The following is a 22,636-nucleotide window of genomic DNA, read 5'->3' on the forward strand; positions in this document are numbered from 1 at the left end:
TGTGTTATAGAACTGGTTGTTGGAATTGCCTGAACTTCATTCAGAATTGGTGAAAAATATCAGGTTGGGGATAGTTTGGTTGGTTGTTACTTTCTGTCCAGTTTAATACTGAGGCTTTAAGAAATTTTGTGTTGAATTTCTACAGGGACCCAAGAGCAGAAAAGGCATGGGATAGCTCAGAAAACCTGGGTCCTGTAATGTACAGTAATCCTGGTGATCATTTGCTGGGTGTTTCTATGTGCCAGCCACTGTGCTAAATGCATACTTCCTTCAATCCTCACAATACCTCTAAAAGGTGTGTATCATTACCACCATTTCACAGGTGAAGAAGCTGAACTTTAGAGGCCTAAGGTCACACAGATAGTAGTAGAACGAGGATTTAAAACGAGATATGTTTATGCTCTTGTGCTAAACAGCTCTGTTGACCTCTGATTCTTCACTTTCCTCATCTGTAAATCTGAAAGGACTACATTAGAAAATCCCAAAGTTCTCTACCGTTTCTAAAACTATACTCTAAATTAGAACCCCCCTTATTTTCCCAAGCCAATGGAATATGCAGGGTTTAAAAGAGCGGCTTGCTACCTTCTTCCTCTCAAAGGATATGCTTTTTCCCCTGTCCATAGCTTTGTTCTGAAACCTTTCATGGTTTCTCATTATGTAATGTGGTTTCAACTATTGTGATGTTTATCACACGCCACACATACTCCTAAACTAGATAACGTGCCCTCTCATGGCAAGGAGTGATTCGCTCTGGTAGATAAACCCTGAAAAAAAATTAGCAGAATGCCTAGTGCACAGTAAATGTTCCAGGAACACTTATGGAATTAACTGGAAGTGGACTAGAAGGAAAATGTGAATCAGCCGAAGTAAACTATTAAGGATGTTACTCAGAAAACGGGGCTATCTGAAAAAAACCCCGAGTGGAGTAACCTGTGTAGGGGGCTAGAGACAGTTTGACCCACAGAAATCTGAAACAGTGGGATAACGTTAGGGATGGACCAGGGGGCGGACCAGACGGCGCCAGGACGCTGGGAGAGGCGACAAACCCCACCCACCCCGGAACGGCGGCCGCCAGCCCTCCCGGGTCTCCCGGGCTCCCCGGAGAGCCTCCCAGCCCCGCCCCTCCGCGGAGGTCGCGGCTGCGACGGCAGCTGCGGCTGCGCAGTGGCGCGCGCGTAGGCGAAGCGGCGCGCGCCGCGGTCAGCTGACTGCTCCGGCTGGCACGTGACTTGCTCTGTAGGCGCTGGGGTCGAGAAAGCCGTGAGGCCGGAGCTTAGGTCCGGGAGGGATGGAGCGCTGAGCCGTTAACGTCTGCAAGGCTGTCCGCCTCCGTACCTGTTAGTGCAGCCACTTCGTCGTTTGACACCTTCCTGGGTCAGTGAGCGATGGTTACCCCGGATGGGGAGTCCTGGCCAGGCCGAATCTTGCGGTGCGGTCGCCGTCTGGGAGGGATGGGGGTGGGCGCAGGGGCCGAGGCTGTGGCGTTGGAGCTGGCTGGGTGGTTGTGTTTGGTTTCTCTGCGTCGGTTCGTTGAAACCTTGGGCGTGGGTTCTGTTTCTAAGGAAGGGGAAGAAGGGAAAAAGAAATGGCCCTGGGGGTACTGAATAGCCGAGACAGGAAGGAGAAACACTGCGGGTCTGGGACATTTCTCCTTGCAAGGGGGGCGGGGAGCGAATCCACGCCCCTTGATTTAGAGGGATGAAGTGTGATAGAGTGGCCCAGATGAGGATCTGGGGTGGTGTGTGTGAGGTCACAGCGAGCTCAGAAGCCTTCACTGGGCTTACGCGCTTGTGAGTAGCGCGGGGATGGCAGTTTAAAGGGTCTAGGAGCCCCTCACTACATGCAGGGGACTCTCACAGAGGATGCAGGGGACTCTCACAGAGGATGCAGGGTCTTTGTAGGCAGGGGAAAGAACAAGAATCCAGAGAACTCAAACCATTTTTTATTAGAATGGGGGAAGGGTAGGCAAGAAATCCCCGAAAAGGAACTTGAGGGGAGAGTCACATACGGCAAATTGAATCACTTGAGAAAACGAGTAAAGAGAAGCTGATACTCTTTTCGGAGGAAAAATCTGGTATGTTAGGGAAAGATCAAGTATTTCAGTGAGAGCTCAGTACTTAGCACTGCTCTCGGAGTGCAGGAGTGGGGGTGTAAACAGTCCAGCCTTAGGAGTTCGCACCAGTGTTGGGGAGATAAGTCACACACACGTGACACATTGAAGTACTATGAGGTTATATGTAATTATCAAAAAAATTGCTAAATGCTTTGGAATTGTGGAGCAGGGACAGAGGTATGAACTGACACTAATCAGGAAATATCCTGGAGGAAAGATAACGGGGATTGGGTCTTTGCAAGCCAGTAGGATTTGAACAGGTGGAGAGAAAAGAGAACTTTCTCGGCAGGGAAAGGCACAGGATTTGAAGGCCTGAAGATGAAAAGAAAGAGTACTCCTAGGGGAGTCAGAAGCCCAGGTTTATGGTGTATTTGGATTCCAGAAAAGTGAAAAATAAAGTTGGGATCAGATAATGAAGACTTTGAATGATATTTACTCATTCATTCAACTGATATATATTGAGCTATATACCAAGTGCTATGCTGGTGTGAAGGTTTAGAAAACAGGATCACTCTCCTAGAGCTTCCAGTGGAGTGGAGGAGAGATGGGTCTTAATAAATAATTATGCACGTGTGAAATGTGCTTGGAAGGAATAACAGTGGTGTGAGAGAGTTTGTAAAGGACATGGTCTTTATAGAGAGTTCAAAGGAGGCTTTTGGAGCATATGACTTCCAAACTGGTACCTGAAAAGCGGCTAAAAAGGATGTGAAGGTGTGAGTAAAAACATTCCAGACAGAAGGAACAGCGTATGTCAGTGCCCTGAGATGTGAAGAGGAATAAAGCTTTTGAGACATTGTAGGAGGACTAGCAGGGTTGAATATGCAGAGAACTATGTGAGAGAGGCAGGCAGGGGAAAGCTGGGATCAGGCCCAGCAGGGCTTTTATCCTAAAAGCAAAGGGAAGCCAGTGAAGATGATAGGCAGTAGAGTTGAGTTAGACGTGGTTTTTAAAAATAAAATTTTGTTGGGAATGTGGAGGGTGCAAAACTGAATGAGGGGAAACCACTTCAGGAGGTCATTGTTGTAATTCCTGCCAAGAGATGGCAAAGCAATTTAATAGTTTCCTCCTGTAGGAAATGGAGAGCCACTGAAGGACTTGAAGGCAGGATACCTTCTCTCTCCACTAAAGGAATTAAGGAGAAGGTTTAACCGTATTCACTTTCAGAGGAGCTAAGGAGTTGGGGAAGGGGAAGAATGATTAGATTCTATTTTGACCCTTCACTGAGGGTAGTTATAACTACCCCCTAAGCAGTCCTGAGGACAGGGGAGGCTGGATCATTTGGTGGGTGACTGGAGATTCCTTTGCAAAAATCTGTTTTGGCCTTCCAGACTTATCCTTTGGTAATGTTACTCCTCCAGAATACCTTTTATTGAATAGTAGTAACAGGGTAGACTCAATTAACTTTCATGTTTATTTTGTTCTCACAGATCTTTGAGAGAGAGTAGATGAAAATGCATTTCATTTTATAGATGGGAACCTATCTAGAACCTTGGAACTAGAAACAGGTTTGTCTCAGTCTGGCAGAACTTTCACAGTGTGCTGACTGCTGGTGTCCTGTTCCTGCTGATTACCTACATAATACTTACCCATAATCACATCTAGAGAGGATGAGTTGGCTGAAGTACGTTGTAATCTTTGATTCAGCACGTTAGCACTCTTGGTGTACTTTTTCTAGTAGGACACCTTCAAGGGATTTGGCAGTGGTGGTCAGTGCTTTAAAAACTGCTTTTCTGTAAGCTTGGGTAAAGCTAGTCAATTTACAGTTCTGCTGGAGGAGATAATAAGCAGCAAAGTGGAGCGCACAGTGCTCAGGTTGTCAATCACGGTTCTTTGGCAATAAGCAAGTCTCAAGTTCTGCTGAAGACCGAGCCTTGGGGTTGTGTCTCAGAACTCCCGGATCTTCTTCTCTTTTGGTGTATCTTGCAGGGACTAGATAAAATCTAAGGAAACAGTACTCGGGATCTGACTGAAGTAAATGCTGAGAGCTAGGTAGTTAATGTAATTCTGCTTTTAGAACTGGGCAGGAGATACTTGTTTTTAACTTTTGGCATATCAGTATTAGGAACCTCACTTACATTGGCTTTTACAACCTAAAAAGAAAATTTAGAGCTTCAAAAATTTTGTTCTGTGATTATTTCCATAACTCATGAAATAATTCCATTGGCCAAAGAGCAAAACTGGAATGCCAGAATAAACCTTTGCAGAAGGATCTCCTTGGAGTCCACCGGTTCCGAAGCAGTCTTCCTATTGAACTTGTTTAGGGATAGCTACAAGTATCTCCTAGTTAAATTTTGTTCTTGTACATATTTTGATCTGTCTGCGGAAGTCAATCTTTTTCACCCTTTTGATGAGAAATTATATGCTATTTTCGTTGTAAACTAATTCATGTTAGATTCCCATTTCATTGACATTTTAAAGACGTAGTAGAAGCCTGGGGCGCCTGGGTGGCTTAGTTGTTAGGCGTCTGCCTTCGGCTCGGGTCGTGATCCCGGGGTCCTGGGATCAAGCCCAGCATCGGGCTCCATGCTCCGCAGGAAGCCTGCTTCTCCCTCTCCCACTCCCCCTGCTTGTGTTCCCTCTCTCTTTGTCAAATAAATAAATAAAATCTTTAAAAAAAAAAAAGACATAGTAGAAGCCATTACTATAGTGCCCTTGGAAAGATAGCTCAGGCGATGACCCAGGGCATTTTAAAATTTCTTATTGACACGAGTGACCCTTGGAACCAGAAATTTCAAACTATATTCTTGATAATGAAGCAAAGTTATTTTCTAGTGGTAAATCTACTTCTAATGTTATATCACTGTGTAAATCTGCTATACATTTATTGAGTTCAAAAAGGAGCCAGGTGAGCAGTAGAGGAGAGGTGCTTTGGTTACATCAGAGGATAAAAGAGCATTAGCTTTTTATCTAAAATGAGTTGTGTGTATATTTGAAAATGAAATGCCAGGTAAGTGCAAAAATGGTGTTTTATAAAAAGAAACTAGTGTATTTTTAAGCAAACTACCAGTGAATAGGAAGTTATTTATAAACTAAACTGATTAACAGTTGGATTAACTTTACCATGAAGGGTTTTCGTTATGAACCAGGCTATCGCTTAATGTTTCTGTATGGGTGTTACTGGCATTTTGGACAGGACGGTCTGTTGTTTGGTCCCCATCCACTAAATGCAGCTAGTAGCCTCCACGTTGGGACGATCTAAAATGTTCCCATACGTTTCCAAACTCCTGGGGGAGAGAGATACCATTTGGTTACAAAACACTTGCATGTGGTGCTACCACTCATTTGTTGGACAGATATTTGAGTGCTTGTTAAGTGACAGGCACTGTTAGTTGTTGGGGGTATAGAAGTTAAGAGTAGTATTTTAATAAACTAGCATGTAAAATGTGTATGGTCACTAGCTGTGTGATCTTGGGCAGATAATTTCATTAACTGTTCTTTGATCTACAAGTGGGAGTGGTAATAACATCTTTGAAGAAGTTGAACACAAAATTGCATAGCATACTGAAGTGCTTATCACATAGTGCATATTCAGTAAGTGGTTGTCACTATCAATAAACAGAATCTCAAGCTTACTGGAGTGATGAACTGGGAAAAACTAACTTGTTTTAAGTCTGTAACTTGATGAATTTCAGGCTACATTGTGTTAGAGATATAGGCATCTTCTGGTGGAATGTGGTATTGTGGTCCAATTACTGTTACAAAATACCAGCCCAAAGTAAAAGGGAAGTAACACTTTGGGAGCCATGAGTGTAGATCCAGGGATTCCCCTGGCATGGAAAGAATTGTTTGTTCCTTGGGTCATTGCTGAGTTGCCTGTGGCAGAGAGGAAGTCTCTGGGAGCTCAGAAGGTCCTGATGATTACTTTCAGTAATAGGTGTACAATGCCCTCCTGTCTTCATCTAGCTTTACTAGAAATTACAAGATATTTTCCCTAAGACACCCTAACACCATCCACCTCCACCCCCCCCCACCCCCCCACATTTCAGTTTTTATGACTGATATCTATGTAAAAGTTAAGGCTTGGCTTTTACAAATTTATTTTTAGCCAACTGTGAAATAAAAAGGTAGTAGTTTAGGGGCGCCTAGGTGGCTCAGTCAGTTAAGCATCCAACTCTTGATTTCCGCTCAGGTCGTGATCTCGTAGGTTTTGGGATTGAGTCCTGCATTGGACTCTGTGCTCAGCTGGGAGTCTGCCTGAGATTCTTTCTCTCTGCCCACCCCCCACTCCCTCGCTCATGTGCGCATGTGCTCTCCTTTCTCTCAAATCTTTTTAAAAAAAAGATGGTAGTTTATAAAATATGTCTATTAAAGATAAAATTGTCTTCCATCTTTAAATGTATTTATGGCATGAAATTCAGGTAATCTGTAATGGGATTATAGAGCAATTTTAAATATGTCAGTTGAAAATAAAAAGCAAAAATCGAGGTTTATTTAAAGAAGGTGTATGTTCTGACAGTTTCAAAATTTCATTCTGTATGAATCATGAAACTACTCCTTGAAAGGTAAAATTCCCCTTTTAGTTATTGGAAACTTTTAAACAAGTTTTATTACCAGTAAGCCCTTCCCACAATCTCAATTAAGATGCTTCTGTTTTGATGGGTAGAATTTTAACATTCAAAGAGGAAATAGTTGTTCTTGTTTTTTATTTGTATGGTGTTAACAGTTTCTGGGGTAGGATGTGGCAACTTTTTAAAATGAATGGATTGTGGTAAATCTTTTGCATTGATGAATTCTCTTAAAAGTTGATGTATTGCAGTTGGAAGGCTGTGTGATTGATATTTCACTAACATCTGAGGTGTTTCTTGCGCTTGTTGAAATAGGCCACTTTAGTAAGCTTGGTATTTTCAAGTACTGAAAAGGAGGTTGTTTTGCACATAAACCACCTTCAGTTTTAATTTATTGTGAAAAAAATTTTTAAAGATTTTATTTGTTTATTTGATAGAGAGATAGCGAGAGCAGGAACACGAACGAGCAGGGGGAGTGGGAGAGGGAGAAGCAGACTTTCCACTGAGCAGGGAGCCCGATGCGGGGCTCGATCCCAGGACCCTGGGATCATGACCTGAGCCGAAGGCAGACGCTTAACGACTGAGCCACCCAGGCGCCCAAGGGCTCACACTTTCAAGAAGAGATGCCAGCAGGTCTCTCTTTGAGCTTATTATCCTAACCTTTTATGTTGTTGTGATGGTTATTGCTTTACTGTTTTTTATATTCAAGTCAGTTGTGGTAGGAAAATAATCTACAGCCTTCAAATTCCCAGTAGTGGGTTGACACAGTAAATAAACAGAGCTTTGTACCCAGGTTTTCCTTTCTCTCCTTTCCTTTCTCCCGTTTTGAAAAATAATTGTTAACTGTTTTTTTTTTTTTTTTAAGCAGCATCCTTATTGCAGTCAGACAAAATAATATTTTAAAAATTGGACCAGTGTTGGGTGCCTGGGTGGCTCAGTTGGTTAAGCGACTGCCTTCGGCTCAGGTCATGATCCTGGAGTCCCGGGATCGAGTCCCGCATCGGGCTCCCTGCTCGGCGGGGAGTCTGCTTCTCCCTCTGACCCTCCTCCCTCTCATGCTCTCTGTATCTCATTCTCTCTGTCTCAAATAAATAAATAAAATCTTTAAAAAAAAAAAAAATTGGACCAGTGTTTCTCTTGTGCTCCAATGTAGTCTTTTTTTTTTTTTTTTTAAGATTCGAGAAAGAGTGCATGTGCATGCACACATGCAAAAGCAGGGGGGCGGGGCAGTAGAGAGAGAGAGGGAGAGAATCGCAAGCAGGTTTTGCCCTGAGCACAGAGCCTGACTTGGGGCTTCATCTACCACCCCTGAGATCATGACCTGAGCTGAAATCGAGAGTCAGACATTTCATCGACTGAACTACCCAGGAGCCCCTCCAGTGTATTCTGCCTCGATTTTTCTTTTTTGTATTGTCATCTGCATTAAGTTTTCCTCCCACCCCTATCAGCACACAGAGACCTACTTACTTACACAGACCTGTGTGCACGTGTTTGTAAGCTCCTTCGAGATAGGGAGTGCATTTTATTTGTTTTGCTTTTAGATCCTACCACAGTTCTGAAAACTTAAGCACCTACAACATTTGGTGACATGAATGATATGACCCTAAATTGAAAACAGTTATAGTCAAGCAAGAGATACGTAACAAAACACCAAATAGATGTCTGCTTTAATGCAGTTAATTACATGGGTTTAAACGGGTTGAAGGAGAACGTACTGACGGGAACATACTGGTTTGGGATTATAATAATGGATTTAGTGCATGGTTAGGCTTAGTTGGGAAAACCTTTTTGTTAAGGAAAGTTTGAGTTGGTTAAGACAGGAAGAGAAGTTTTGTGCAAAATGGACTGTCTGAGCAGAGGCAAGTAGGAAGAGAACTAAAGGCAGGCAGGCCTGAGGTCAAGATTGATAAGAGTTCAGGAAGATTATGAAGGTAAGGCAGAAAAACTCAGACGAGGACACCAGTGATGATGACAGTGAAGACTGGCAGATTTGAGTTTTATTTCCAAGAAAGAAGCAAACTAGGAGATACATTTTTGTGAGTTATACAGCCTTCTATCACCAATATTTTTAGACCTGGAAAAATTTTTCAAGGGGATATTTTGGGAATGAATCCGGACTCTACATTGTAGTCACAAAGCCACCCACTATGTTTATATAGGGCATTTAAAATCTTCTGTATTCTCTCCTTCATAAATTAAATAAAAATTTGCATTTCTTGAGCCCAGCAAGAGTTTACTCAGATTTTGTTTTGTTCTGTACTTGATTTCATATTTCATATTGCTTTTCACTTTTTAAGCTTATAACCTGCCATAGAAAACATGCAAAAAGTGGGTTGATATATAGGGTTTCTAAGTGCCACAGAACAGAAATCATTTCTGTAATATAGAACTAGCAATACTGGGGATATTAATAATGGCAAGTTACATCTTCTTAATGCTTTAAAATGAATTTATATCTTATCAATCATGTTACCATGTCATACATTTCCAAATTAATTATATGTGTATGAATGTATGGTATGTTTATTCAGGCACTGTTTTTTTTTTTAAAGATTTTATTTATTTATTTGACAGAGAGAGACATAGCAAGAGAGAACACAAGCTGGGGGAGTGGGAGAGACTCGATCCCAGGACCCTGGGATCATGACCTGAGCCGAAGGCAGACGCCCAACGACTGAGCCACCCAGGCGCCCCTGTTTTTGTTTTTTTTTTTTTTTAAACAGAAGTGAACATTTCTCCCCTTATTACCAAAGCAATACATTTTCATTGTTGTGCTCACAGCATAACTATAGTCAAGCTTTGCTTTGAAGCCTACTTTTAAAAAAATGGAACTTAAAAAGCTGAAAAATACATCTAGGGTGAAAAATTCACTTTATGAGATGAATAGCAGAATACTCTAAAGAAAAGTTCAGCAATCTAAAACATAGAGCAAGAGTGTACCCAAACTGAAGCATAGAAAAACAACTGAAAAAAATGGATAGAAGCTTTTTGACCTGTGGGACAATGTTGGGTGGTTCAACATGTGATTTTTGCCTCAAAAGAAGGGAAAGGGGAGCAGAAAAAAAAATTGAAAAAGATAATGGATGAAATTTTTTCAGATTTGATGAAAACTAAACACAGATTGAAGAAGCTCAGTGAAGTCCAAGCTGTGGAATAGGCAAATTTTTCTTATGCCACAGCATATATTATAAAAGAAAAAATTGGTAAATTAGCAGAATTGAACACTTCACAGCACTAAGTGTTGGTGAGCAGTATAACAACTGGAACTTGCATACCTAGTTAATGTATCTACTTTGGAAAACAGTTTGGCAGCTTCTTATGAAGTTAAGTATATGCTAATTATTCGACTCAGGAATTCCACTTCTTGATGTTTATCCAAGAGAAATGAAAATATATTTTCACAGAAAGCTTTGTAGTGGAATGTTCACAGCACCTTTGCTGTCCATAGCCCCAAACCAGAAACAGTCTAAATGTCCATCAACAGACAAATAAATAAGCCAACTGTAGTACATTCATGTAATGAATAGTAAGCATAAAACAGTGTACTTCTGATACCCACAGTATGGATAAATATCAAAGATCTGCTGAGCAAAAGGAGTCTGATACAAAGAATATATAATGTATTTTCCATTTACAGTGGACTTCTAGATCAGGCAAAACTAATTTATAGTGTGACAGCAGATCAGCATCTGTCCAGGGCTGGCAGTGCAGTAGGAATTGACTGGGATTGGGTGTAAGGGAAGGCTTTGGGATGACAGAAATGTTTTTAATCTTGATTGTGGTGGTGGTTCCACAAGTGTATACGTTTGTCAACGCATTAAACAGTACTTTTATAATGAGTGCATTTTATTGTCTATATTTCAATAAAGTTGATTTTAAAAAATACAGGGGAAGTGAAGGGAGGTAACCAGTTATAAACCAGGTACTTTAACTGTATTATCTCATTTAATCCTCACAGTTATTTATTCATTCAAGAGTATTCAATTATTTAAGCATCTGACTTTGGCTCAGGTCATTGTCTCAGGGTCCTGAGATGGAGCCCTTTGTAGGGCTCCCTGCTCAGCGGGGAGTCTGCTTTTCCCTCTCCCTCTGCCCCTCCCCCCACTCATGAGCGCATGCGCTCTCTCAAATAAATAAAATCTTTAAAAAATATATTCATCAGATACTTTCTGAGGTTCTACATACTGGCCTCTGTGCCAGGTACTGAGGATACTGAGTTGTGAGCAAAAACTGTCATGGTTTCTGTCTACTCCAAGGGGAAGTTTATTTGGAAAAAAGACATTAATAAAAAGTGTCCCTCAGGGAAATACTGAAAAGAAGGTGCTATGAAAGCATATAATACATTTCATTCTTAGCATATAATGATATATGGTATCATCTTAGCAAATCATGATATATGATACATGTTATATATCTCCTAATAGATGAGGCACTTTCTGTGCCTTGGTTTCTTCATTTGTAACTACTACCTATTTGATAACGTTGTTTTAAACATACTAACTGAGTTAATATGTATGGAGTGTTTTGACTGGTGCTAGTAAATAGGAAGTGCCTAATAAGTATTGGCCATTATTTTGATGACATTTGACATTCTGATTGTCTAATGTTGCAGGGGTCCACTGGAACACTGGAGTAGGACAAGGTTTTGGGGAAGAGATTATGAGTTTGACTAGAAATGTTGGGTTTTAGGTGCTTTGGAGACATCTAAGTGGAGACATCTTCTAGTTAGTTGAGGAGGCTTGTTGGGTACAGCTCTAGATGCAGTGGAGGGGCCTGAGCTGGAGATAAAAATTTGGGAGAGTGTTTAGCATCTAGCCTGGAATTTCCTTGAGTATAGATAACATCTTCAAGAGAAAAACTATACACACATTTTTAAAAAAAATTTTTTAAAGATTTAAAAAAAACCATTTTAGAGAGTGCGCAAGTGGGAGTTGGGGCAGAGAAAGAGAAGCAGATTCCTGGCTGAGCATGGAGCTCGTTGCAGGGCTTGATCCCACGACCCTGAGATCATGACCTGAGCTGAAATGAAGAGTCAGGCGCTTAACTGACTGAGCCACCCAGGCGCCCTGTATACACACATTTATACCCACATATAGCAGAGGGACTTAGACCTAGATCTGAGTCTTGAGGAACTCCAACATTTGATTGGAGTGCCTTTTAATTTTCTCTTTTGTTTACAGATGATTTGTCTGTATTTATGCCTGAATTCCAATATTTAAGATGAAATAAAGGGAAATGATTAGGAATAAAAACAGAAGTCATTTGAAGCATTCAGAGGAGGTGGAAGTGTCTAGGTTCTTAATGAGAAGATAACCAGTGGACACCCAATTTTGACTCTGTTTCCATGCAGCTGAGATAAAAGGGGAAATGTTTTTAGCAATATGGATTTCATTTTCTGATCCCAAAAAGTACATATGTGTATTCATCTGCAAAGATAAATTTTATCTGGAACTGGTTTCTTAAATTTCAGGGAGAATTTTTTTTAATTAAGTAAGCTCTACACTCAGTGTGGGGCTTGAACTCAGTGACCCCAAGATCAAGTGTCACATCTCTACTAATTGAACCAGCCAGGTGCCCCTCAAGGAGAAATATCTTTTATGTGACTTGTGTCCACCCGATAACAGTGGACATTGTTCAGAAACAGAGAAAAAGGGATTTTGCAAAAGATTTACTGATGGCTGTTCTCATGGGCATTTTTACATTCATCGTTTTGTTGACTCCTTCCAACAGCTCTGTGAAGAGATTTGTAGTATTCCACAGATGAGGAAACTAGTGAGAGGATAGAGTTAGTTAGGATTTTAACTATTATGGACTCCAAAGTTTGTGCTTTTTTTCTTTCTGAAATCAAGGTCTCTTTTTAAATTTAATTTAAATTCTGTCTCCAGGTCTTTTGAATCTCTTATTTATTTTGCTTTTCTGTTTGGAAATATCATTGTTCCTTCTAGGAGCTAGGATAGTCTGCGATGTTGGGTGTTGCTGTTTTAGAAATTGTGATGATCCTGGATGAAACAAAAAGGGAAGGGAAGCTCAGATCAGGTCCCTTTATCTAGCAGAATTCCTTGGGCCTACGGGTTCCTCAGAGCCTGGAAGGAAACAGGACAAAAGGGTTTAAGGTTACAAGTGGATCTCTCCAAATAGAAGAGAGCTCAGGTGGGTCTGAGTGCAGAACATTTTCTTCTAGCATGACACAGTAGAAAGAACATAGCTCTACAGTCAAACCCAGTGAGATTTGAACCCCATTTGCCACTTATGTAACCTTGGTAAATTAGTAACCTCTTCAAGTATTACTGCTTAATTCATAGGGCTGTCTTGAGAATTAAATGAGATAGCATAGGAGACGTGTCTAACACAGTACCAAACATAGAGAGGACACCTCTTCCTCCCCATCACCAAACAGGCCCTAGAGAAGTCTCCAGTTGAAAGATGGAATTAGAGTACTTTCTATAAGTTTCCTAGACATTTTTTTTTTTAAAGATTTTATTTATTTATTTGAGAGAGAGAATGAGAGACAGAGAGCATGAGAGGGAGGAAGGTCAGAGGGAGAAGCAGACTCCCTGCTGAGCAGGGAGCCCGATGCGGGACTCGATCCCGGGACTCCGGGATCATGACCTGAGCCGAAGGCAGTCGCTTAACCAACTGAGCCACCCAGGCGCCCCTCCTAGACATTTTTTTAAGTTTATTTATTTTTTTTAGTAATCTCTGCACCCAACGTGGGGCTCAAACTCAGGACCCTGTGATAAAGAGTCACATGTTCCACTGATTGAGCCAGCCTGGCACCCCTTTCCTAGACATTACTAGACTCTACTTTTGCTTAGAATTATTATGACATTATTTCATTTAATCCTAATAAAAGCTCAGTGAAATAGGGTAGGGCAGGTATTTATAGATAAGAAATGGGGTCCTTTTTCTTATTTCTTGAAATACTTTGGAAACCTGTTGGATGAAAAAGATTTTCTAGAACTCTAAATGGTATGATAGTGACATCTACTGTAGTAGCTCATATTATTACAGTCTTTGAAGAAGGTACATTTTGAATAATTTTAAAATCTCAGGAAGAACTTAATTGATTTAATCAACTGCTCTTTTGAGGGGAGAGGAGGTATAAAATGTCATCAGATATACTTTAACGGAACCATTTGTATAAATAATAATAATAAAACCTCAGATTTCCAAAAACTACCATCATGTAGAAGATCTGGATTATTAAAAAAGAGGTTGAAAGATATTATTGGATTCTCTAATCAATCAAGAATTTTAAAGTTCAAGGTAGTCCTGTAATTGGTGTTTGGGTTAAAAAAAAAAAAAGCTAGATTTGATAAGTGTAAGAATATTAGATGGAGGAGACCAGAGATAGGGAAAAGCCAAAGCTGAAGTGGCCAAAGGCAAGTGAAAAGATAGCAGGGTTGGAGCAGCTTAGGTGAGGTGACCCAGGTACAGTAGAGAATAGGATTAGGCAATGACAGGAAAGCAGGAGATAGAACCACATTTCATCAGCAGTTTAATTTAAAAAGCAACTTACTGAGATGGATCCTGTAGTTAATATAGGTGTAGTTCAAGCTCTTACCTTTACAACCTTATGTGATTAGAGTTGCTGAATATGTCGACCCTAAAATATTTTTTAAAAATTCCAAAACATCAGAAAGGTTTCCTGTTCAATATATTATTATACTTGGTCATAAACATAAACAGATTTGAAAGCATCTTTACTAGTATTAAAACAGAAAAGTTGTGTTCGGAGGATTAGCGTAGTAACAAGGCTACTTTATTCTCCGGATATTCCATTTGAAAGTTCATTAAAATTATAATTTTTATAAATTTGCTAAGTATTCTGTTTTATTTTATCATAAAGTAATTATATTCTTGTAACAGTTAAAATAATTTTGAAATATTTCAAGTATACAGAAAAGCTCAAATATTTCAGATTGACAGATATCCATGTATCCACTACCCAGATTTAACAGGTATTAACATTTTGCCATATTTGCCCCAGATATTTTTTTAAATAAATCTTAAATACATAGCTGAAGCACCTTGCTCCTTTCTGTATTTTCTGTAAATACATATTTATGAACAACCTATACCATTGTGTGGGAACTTCAGTTGGTAACTGCTTTGGAGAACAGTTTGTCAGTACCCAGCAAAGTTGATGATGGTTTTTGTCAGTTATCTCATGATATATAACAAACCACCCCAAACTTTAGGGGCTTAAAACAGTGATTTCTTATTTCCCCTGATTCTGTGGGTTGTCTCAGTGCTTCTTCTGCTTGTTTCACTTGGGCTCATTGATGGGGCTGTATTCAGCTGGAACATTCACTATGCTGCAAGTTTCAAGAAACTCAACTATTCCGTAGTTTCTGTTGGTTATCAGCCCTAGTGTTGCTCAGCCCTAGTGTTGCTTTTTCTCTGCCATGTGGCCTGTTATTTTCCACTAGACTAGACTACATGCTTCCTTCCATGGTGGTTTGAGGACCATAAGAAACAGAAGTGGAAGTTGCAAGGCCTCTTGAAGCCTGGGCCCTGAACTCATATAGTGTGGCTTCCTTGAGTTTTGTTGGTCAGAGCAAGTAACAAGACCAGCCCAGATTCAAGATGAGGGGAAATAGAATCCACCTTTTGATGGGAGGAGTGACAGTCACATTGCATTGGAGCATGGAAACACTTGTCGCCTCCATATTTGAAGACAGCCTACCACGTGATCATACTCAATTCAGCGGTTTTACTTCTATCCTGCAAAAATTCTTTCACAAAAACAGACATGCACAAGCGTTCACTGCAAAATTGTTTATAATAGCAAAAAAGTAAAATGTAACTATCCTTCCAGAGGAAAATGGATAATAAATTTTAGGTTATTCATAAAATACCTTATAGCAATTAAAATGAGTGAACTACATATATGGATCACCATGAATAATTCCAAAAACAGGTTGAATGAAAAAATTAAGTTGGAAAAGAATATGGGTAGAATGATATTTATATAATAGCTTTAAAATTTAACATTTGAAGTTTCTCAGGTAGTCTAGTGATGGTTTTGTTTTCAAGTCAAAGCTCATCTCTGGATGGCTTCTTTAGAACTTGGTGCTCTGAGTGGCTTCCTTCCATGGATGGCCAGTTAAGCTGTACTATTTTCTGGCCAGACTGAATGCTTTGTCTGGGCTTGCCATCACTAACAAGCCTGTGCTTAGTTTGTTGATCATTTGAGAGAGTGTAGCTCTTAAATGCATCTTTATCATTAATGCTGGAAAAATCATTTTATTTTATTTTTTTTAGTTTATTTATTAGAGAGAGAGCACGAGAAAGGGGAGAGTCAGAGGGAGAAGCAGACTCCCGGCTGAGCAGGGAGCCCAGTGCGGGACTTGATCCCAGGGCTCTAGGATCATGACCTGAACCAAAGGCAGTCTCTTAACCAACTGAGCCACCCAGGCGCCCTGGAAAAATCATTTTAGAGTAGAATTTTTGAGATAGTCTTTTAATACCACCATCTATATTCTTACCAGTTTAACCTGTCTGAATTTCTTATCTGTAAATGGGGAGGATGATGTGTATCTCATAGAGGTATTGGGAAGATCGCGATAATGTAGAAAACATTTACAACAGTACCTGGTATATAGTAGATGCTCTACAAGCAGAAATTGGAAAAAAATATATAGAATGGCGTCTGTGTTCACTGCACTTTCAGTTGTATAATAATTGCATGGGATTACTTCAATTATAATTCTAAAAATAGGCTGAATGAAATCATGAAATTAATAAAAGTCCATTATGATTAGCTATAATACTTTACATCTTAAAGGAAATTTAAATTTACAAAGTCTTTTCACATTCATTATATGATTTTGTTATCAGGACAACTTTGTAAGGTAGTTATTTTCTATTCAGGGGAGCGTCAACAGTCACAGGTAGTAGGAAAGTTTATGGTGGTTCTAATGAAGACATATTAAAGTGGAAATAATGGTATGGTAATATTTTCATTTTTGAGTTTGTATACTTTACCTACTTAGATTCTGAATACATTTGGCTCTAGACTTTTGTTTTTCCATGTGAGGGGGAGGGAGGAAAAAGGGAGGTTGTAGAAGAGGGTTAGTTGTGTCTTTTTTTTTTTTTTTAAGATTTTATTTATTTATTTATTTGACACAGAGAGAGAGAGAGGAAGAGAGGAGAGTGGCAGGCAAAGGGAGAGGGAGAAGCAGGCTCTCTGCTGAGTAGGAGGACCCTGAGATCATGACCTGAGCCGAAGGCAAATGCTTAACCAACTGAGCCACCCAGGCGTCTGAGGGTTGGTTGTGTCTTAATGGAACTCTTTGGAAAGGGGATCCACACACAGCCTCTCACTCAGATCCAGTGGGATTTTATCACTACCCCCCCCATCATATTTTTACATAAAAGGCCAATTGGCGAGATTTCTTTTGCAAATTTATAAATGTTTGATGGCAACTAAGTATATGCCAGGGATTTGAGGAGATTCCTTTAGGTTGAATATGGATTAAAGTTAATGACCAATTTGGCTAACTTTGTTGGAGTTGCTAAGCCAGATATGACAAATTTATTTAGTGGCTACTGTTCAAATGCATTCGTTCAGTTCCTTCTCAAAGGTAAAAGTTATGCATGTTTTTAAATTTCCTATTTTGGTTTTATGTTTTAAAAGTTTAAGATAAACCTATAAATTTGTGACTCTTCTACTTCTTTTGTGAAATGAAACCTTTGGTAGCTAGTATTTTGAGTAGTCTCACTTCTTTGAGTAATTCCATTTTAGATGTTTTGTAATTTAAAAAAAATTAGATACTTCCTGTGTTAGGTCATTTTTTTTTTAAAAGATTTTATTTATTTATTTGAGAGAGAATGAGATAGAGAGCATGAGAGGGGGGCGGGTCAGAGGGAGAGGCAGACTACCTGCTGAGCAGGGAGCCGGATGCGGGACTTGATCCAGGGACTCCAGGATCATGACCTGAGCCGAAGGCAGTCGCTTAACCAACTGAGCCACCCAGGTGCCCCTCATTTTTTTTTCTAGCATCATAAATAAATCCCCTTTTACCATTTATGTGGATTTACTTCCAGGTAAGTAAATTTGACTTTGCTTGAGATCATCTGCTAGTGTTGGATTAGTTTTGAAACAGGTTAATAATTATCTTATCCTGTGACTCTGAAATACTTTAGGAACAAATGGTATTAAAGGTATTTTTTGTTTGTTTTGTTTTACCTTTCAGAGTCACTCTTGATTTTGGAAAAAATACTTGGTAACAAATATGACTGAGTTCTGGCTTATATCTGCTCCGGGGGAGAAAACATGTCAGCAAACTTGGGAGAAATTGCACGCAGCAACTACGAAGAACAATAATCTTGCTATTGCTTCAAAGTTTAACATTCCTGACTTAAAGGTAAAACTGCGTGGTGCAAAATAGTGTGTGAGTTCATGATGAAGAGGACAGTTGTCTGTGCTTACCTTTTAGAAGAAATGAGATATTTGGGTTCCTTCAAAAAAAAAAAAAAAAAAAGCTCATTTCCAGTCATTGGCATAACTGAAAACTTACCTTGTTCTCTCTGATCTTCAGATTTTAAATAATGAGGAAATTGAGATTTTAGAAGTAAACTACCAAAGTGAGATAACGTTTTTAAAAACTTTTGTGCTTTTTCTATAAATTGTAATGAGAAATCTTATGAAAATATTTGATATATTACATTCACAAATATCTTCAGAAGTGAAAAATCTTAGTAATATATATTAAATTTCACAGTGAACTCGATTTTTTGTTAATTAAATTCATATAGTGTTCAGTAATGTTGTAAATGTTTTACCTTTGTACCTCTTTAATCATACTTGGCAAATCTCACCTAGTTATTTAATGTGGTTAATTTATTTAACAGTTATTGAAGATCTGTAACCTGGCAGCCTCAAAGGGAAGCAGGCTGTCAGTAATTTTACAGAATAGAAAAAATCATGATACTTTTATTTTGCTGGTTAACTTAGCAGGCACTTATACATCGCATTCATTTAAGAAATACTTAAGATTGTATTTGGGGAGTTATGAATTGCTTTGAGACACTGATAGTCATGGACCCCTATTTAAGAGGTGCTGCTGTAAACCATGACTTCAGATGATCCACCTGTCGCTGAGTAGCACGGGTAGGGGCAGCGGCCTGCCATTAGGGAATCTGCACATCTTAAATAGTGGTTGTACCCATGAATTAGAGGATTATCTTCCACATATAAATAGCTTCGAAATGTCTGACAAACATTTTTTAACCACACTTGTGCATTATGAAATAAAATACGGAAAACTTAAGATTTGTGGGCCCTTCAAATCAAGATGTTGTATCACCTTGTAAAAAAAAAAAGGGGGGGCGGCGCGGATGAAACCTAGGTAGTGAAATGGTCTATTTCCCTCCTAGGTTGGCACGCTGGATGTCTTGGTTGGTTTGTCGGATGAACTGGCTAAACTGGATGCATTTGTAGAAGGGTAATGTACTTATATGCAGAGACTAGAGCAAAATGAGAGTCACTGTTATCAGGCTAACTGGACATTGGGCTTATTATCACATGGATACTCTGCTTATTGGAATGGTTTTAGAAAATAGTGACTTCTTTTTTCTTTGTAAATCATCTTTATGAAGGTACAATTTATATACAATAAAATATACCTGTTTGAAGTATGAAAATCGTGACTGTCTTTTTCATATTTTTATTGAGATATAATTTACATCCCATGCAGTTCGGCTATTTGAAGTGTACTGCAATTTTTAATTTAGTCACAGAGTTGTGCAGCCATCGCCACAGTCCGTTACAGTACATTTTCACCGCTCTCCCACTTCCACCATCACAAACCTTCTGTTACTTGTCCCCCCTTACTCCCTGCCCGTTAATCTATTTTCTGACATATGTGTAAGATTTGCTTATTTTGGACATTTCATATAAATGGAACCATACAGTATATGGTCTCTTGTGACTAGTTTCTTTTCCTTGGCATGTTTCAAGGTTTATCCATGTCATAGCATGTATTGATATTTCAATTTTTATTTATTTATTTTTATCTTTATTTTATTTTTTTTAAGATTTTATTTATTTGACAGAGAGAGACACAGCAAGAGAGGGAACACAAGCAGGGGGAGTGGGAGAGGGAGAAGCAGGCTTTCCACTGAGCAGGGAGCCCGATGCGGGGCTCGATCCCAGGACCCTGGGATCATGACCTGAGCCGAAGGCAGACGCTTAACGACTGAGCCACCCAGGTGCCCCATTTCAGTTTTTTTTTACTACCAAAGAATATTCCACTGTACATGTACACTGTATTTTATTAATCCATTTATCAGTTGGTGGACACTTAGGTTATTTATTTCCATTTTTTGGCTAATAAGAATACTGGTATGAATATTTGTGTACAAGTGTTTGTATATTCTTATGTTTTCATTTCTCTTGGGTATGTACCTAGGAGTGGGGTTACTGATCATATGGTAGCTCAATTTTTAACATTTTGAGGAATTGCCAGACTGTTTTCCAAAGAGGCTGCACCATTTTATAGTCCTGCTAGCAGTGTATAGAGGTTCTAATTTCTCCACATTCTTAACAAACTTGTTACTGTTCATCTTTTTTATTATAGCCATTCTAGTGGATATTAAGTAGTATTTCATTGCATTTTCCGTTTGCATTTCCCTAAAGATTAGTGATGTGTTGAGCATTTTTTCATGCATTTACACTGGCCATTTGTGTTTCTTCTTTTGAGAAATGTCTGTTGGATCCTTTGCCCATTTTTTAATCGTCTTACTTGTCTTTTTATTATTGAATTGTAAGAGTTCTTTATAATTCTAGAGACAAGTCACTTATCAGATGTGAGTTATACATATTTTCTTTCATTCTGGGTTGTGGTTGTCTTCACTTTTTTTTAAAGACTTTATTTATTTGACAGACAGCGAGAGAGGGAATACAAGCAGGGGGAGTGGGAGAGGGAGAAGCAGGCTTCCCGCTGAGCAGGGAGCCCGATGCGGGGCTCGATCCCAGGACCCTGGGACCATGACCTGAGCTGAAGGCAGACGCTTAACGACTGAGCCACCCAGACACCCTGTCTTCATTTTCTTAATAGTGTCCTTTGAGGCACAATTTTTTTTTAAAGATTTATTTACTTATTTTAGAGGGAGAGAGAGAGTGCATACATGCAAACAGTGGGGAGAGGCAAAGGGAGAGGGAGAGGGACAGAATCTCAAGCAGACTCCCTGCTGAGCACAGAGCCTGCTGCAGGGATCCATCTCAGACCCTGAGATCATGACCTGAGCCGAAAGCAAGAGTTGGACGCTTAAGATTGAGCCACCCAATGTGCCCCCCGCAATTTTTTTTTTAAAGGATTTTATTTTTAAGTAATCTCTACACCTAGTGTGGAGCGCAAACTCACAACCCCGAGATCAAGAGTCACTGCTCCACTGACTGAGCCAGCCAGGTGCCTCTGAATCATAAAATTTTAAATTTTGATGTTCAATGTATTTATTTTTTGTTGCTTTTGTTTTTGATATCATGTCTAAGAAACTATTGCCTAATTCAAGGTGACACAGTTTTATAGCTATATTTTCTTCCATGAGTTTTATAGTTTTCGCTTTTACATTAGGTCTTACATCCTTTTTTTTTTTTTTTAAGATTTTATTTATTTAGAGAGTGAGTGAGTATGAGCAGGGGGAGAGAGAGAATCTCAAGCAGACTGGGCCAAGTGTGGAGCCTGACATAGGGCTTGATCCCACAAACCTGAGATCATGATCTGAGTCAAAATCAACAGTTGGACACTTAACTGACTGAGCCACCCAGGCTCCCCAGGTCTTCCATCCTTTTTGAGTTAATTTTTGTATATGATGTGAGGTAGGAGTCCCAAATTCACTTTTTCACATGTGGGTATCCAGTTGTCCTAGCACCATTTGTTGAAAAGACTATTTTTTCTCCATTGAATTGCCCTGGCACCCTTGCTGAAAACCAACTGAGTGTAAATGTGAGGGTTTATTTCTGGACTCTCAGTTTTATATTTCTTTCTAATCCTTATTTCTGTCTTTATGCCAGCACCACATTGTCTTTATTATTGTCACTTTGTAGTAAGTTTTGAAATCAGAAAGTGTGAATTCTCTCTGTTTTTCTTTTTCAAGGTTTTCTTGGCCATTCTTATACCTTTCATTTTCATATGAATTTTAGGATCATCATGTCAAAATTCTGGAAAGAAGTCAGCTGGAATTTTGATGGGGATTGTGTTGAATCTGTAGGTCAGTTTGGGGAATATTGCCATCTTAATAATTTTAAGTCTTTGTTCTGTGAACATAAGATGTTATGCCATTTATTTGAAGATAATGATGCTCTTGTTTTTAAAATTCAGTTACAGTAAAAGAGTTTTTCTAAACCACAGTTTTAGTCACTCCTGATACTTACTTGCTCTGTATTTCAGCTGAAGATGGATATGGGATCCTTGAACACTTTTTGCATTTTGATTAATTGGCAGAACCAGTCTACGATTCCTTTGATTCTTGGAATACAGAGCATTTAAATACTTAGGGTTTGGGTAAAGAGGTACAATTTTGTAAGATAACAGAATTTTGGAGAATTTTAGAAATGTATATTTGATTGAAGCTCTAAGGGAACTTATTCTTGAAGTCTGTTTGGAAGGGTTTCCCATGTATGCTATTAGGCTTTTCTTTATTGATGGAACAGCCATAATGCAGCATCTCTGGGTAGTAGAGGCTGATGTTGCAGAGAGACCTTTTAACATAGCAGCGTGTAGTAAGTAAATAGATGTACTGATGGTCTTTAATATTGGAGGCAAAAAAGTCAGCAGACACATTTACAGTAGATTAAGCAAGAGATATTAAAAGTTTTAAGACGAGGCACTTGGCAATAAGAATGAGTCAAAGGGGGGCGCCTGGGTGGCTCAGTTGTTAAGCATCTGCTTTTGGCTCAGGTCATGATTCTGGGGTCCTGGAATCGAGCCCTGCATCGGGCTCCCTGCTCAGCGGGAAGCCTGCTTCTCCCTCCCACTCCCCCTGCTTGTGTTCCCTCTCACTGTGTCTC

At 39.5% G+C, this 22,636-nt stretch overlaps 1 protein-coding gene across 1 annotated transcript in view; it reads left to right on the forward strand.

The window, feature by feature from the left end:
* Positions 1–1,198: 1,198 nt before the first annotated feature.
* Positions 1,199–22,636, forward strand: part of ATP6V1C1 (ATPase H+ transporting V1 subunit C1) — a 41,978-nt gene continuing 20,540 nt past the window's right edge. The window contains exons 1-3 of the mRNA XM_006744632.3: positions 1,199–1,374; positions 17,820–17,990; positions 19,003–19,070. Of these exons, the coding sequence (XP_006744695.1) occupies positions 17,859–17,990; positions 19,003–19,070 (200 nt within the window). The 5' untranslated portion in view covers positions 1,199–1,374; positions 17,820–17,858. The remainder of the gene's footprint in view (positions 1,375–17,819; positions 17,991–19,002; positions 19,071–22,636) is intronic.

This window comes from Leptonychotes weddellii, chromosome 4 (assembly GCF_054177405.1).
Source record: "Leptonychotes weddellii isolate Sample4059 chromosome 4, ASM5417740v2, whole genome shotgun sequence".
Classification (NCBI taxonomy): domain Eukaryota; kingdom Metazoa; phylum Chordata; class Mammalia; order Carnivora; family Phocidae; genus Leptonychotes; species Leptonychotes weddellii.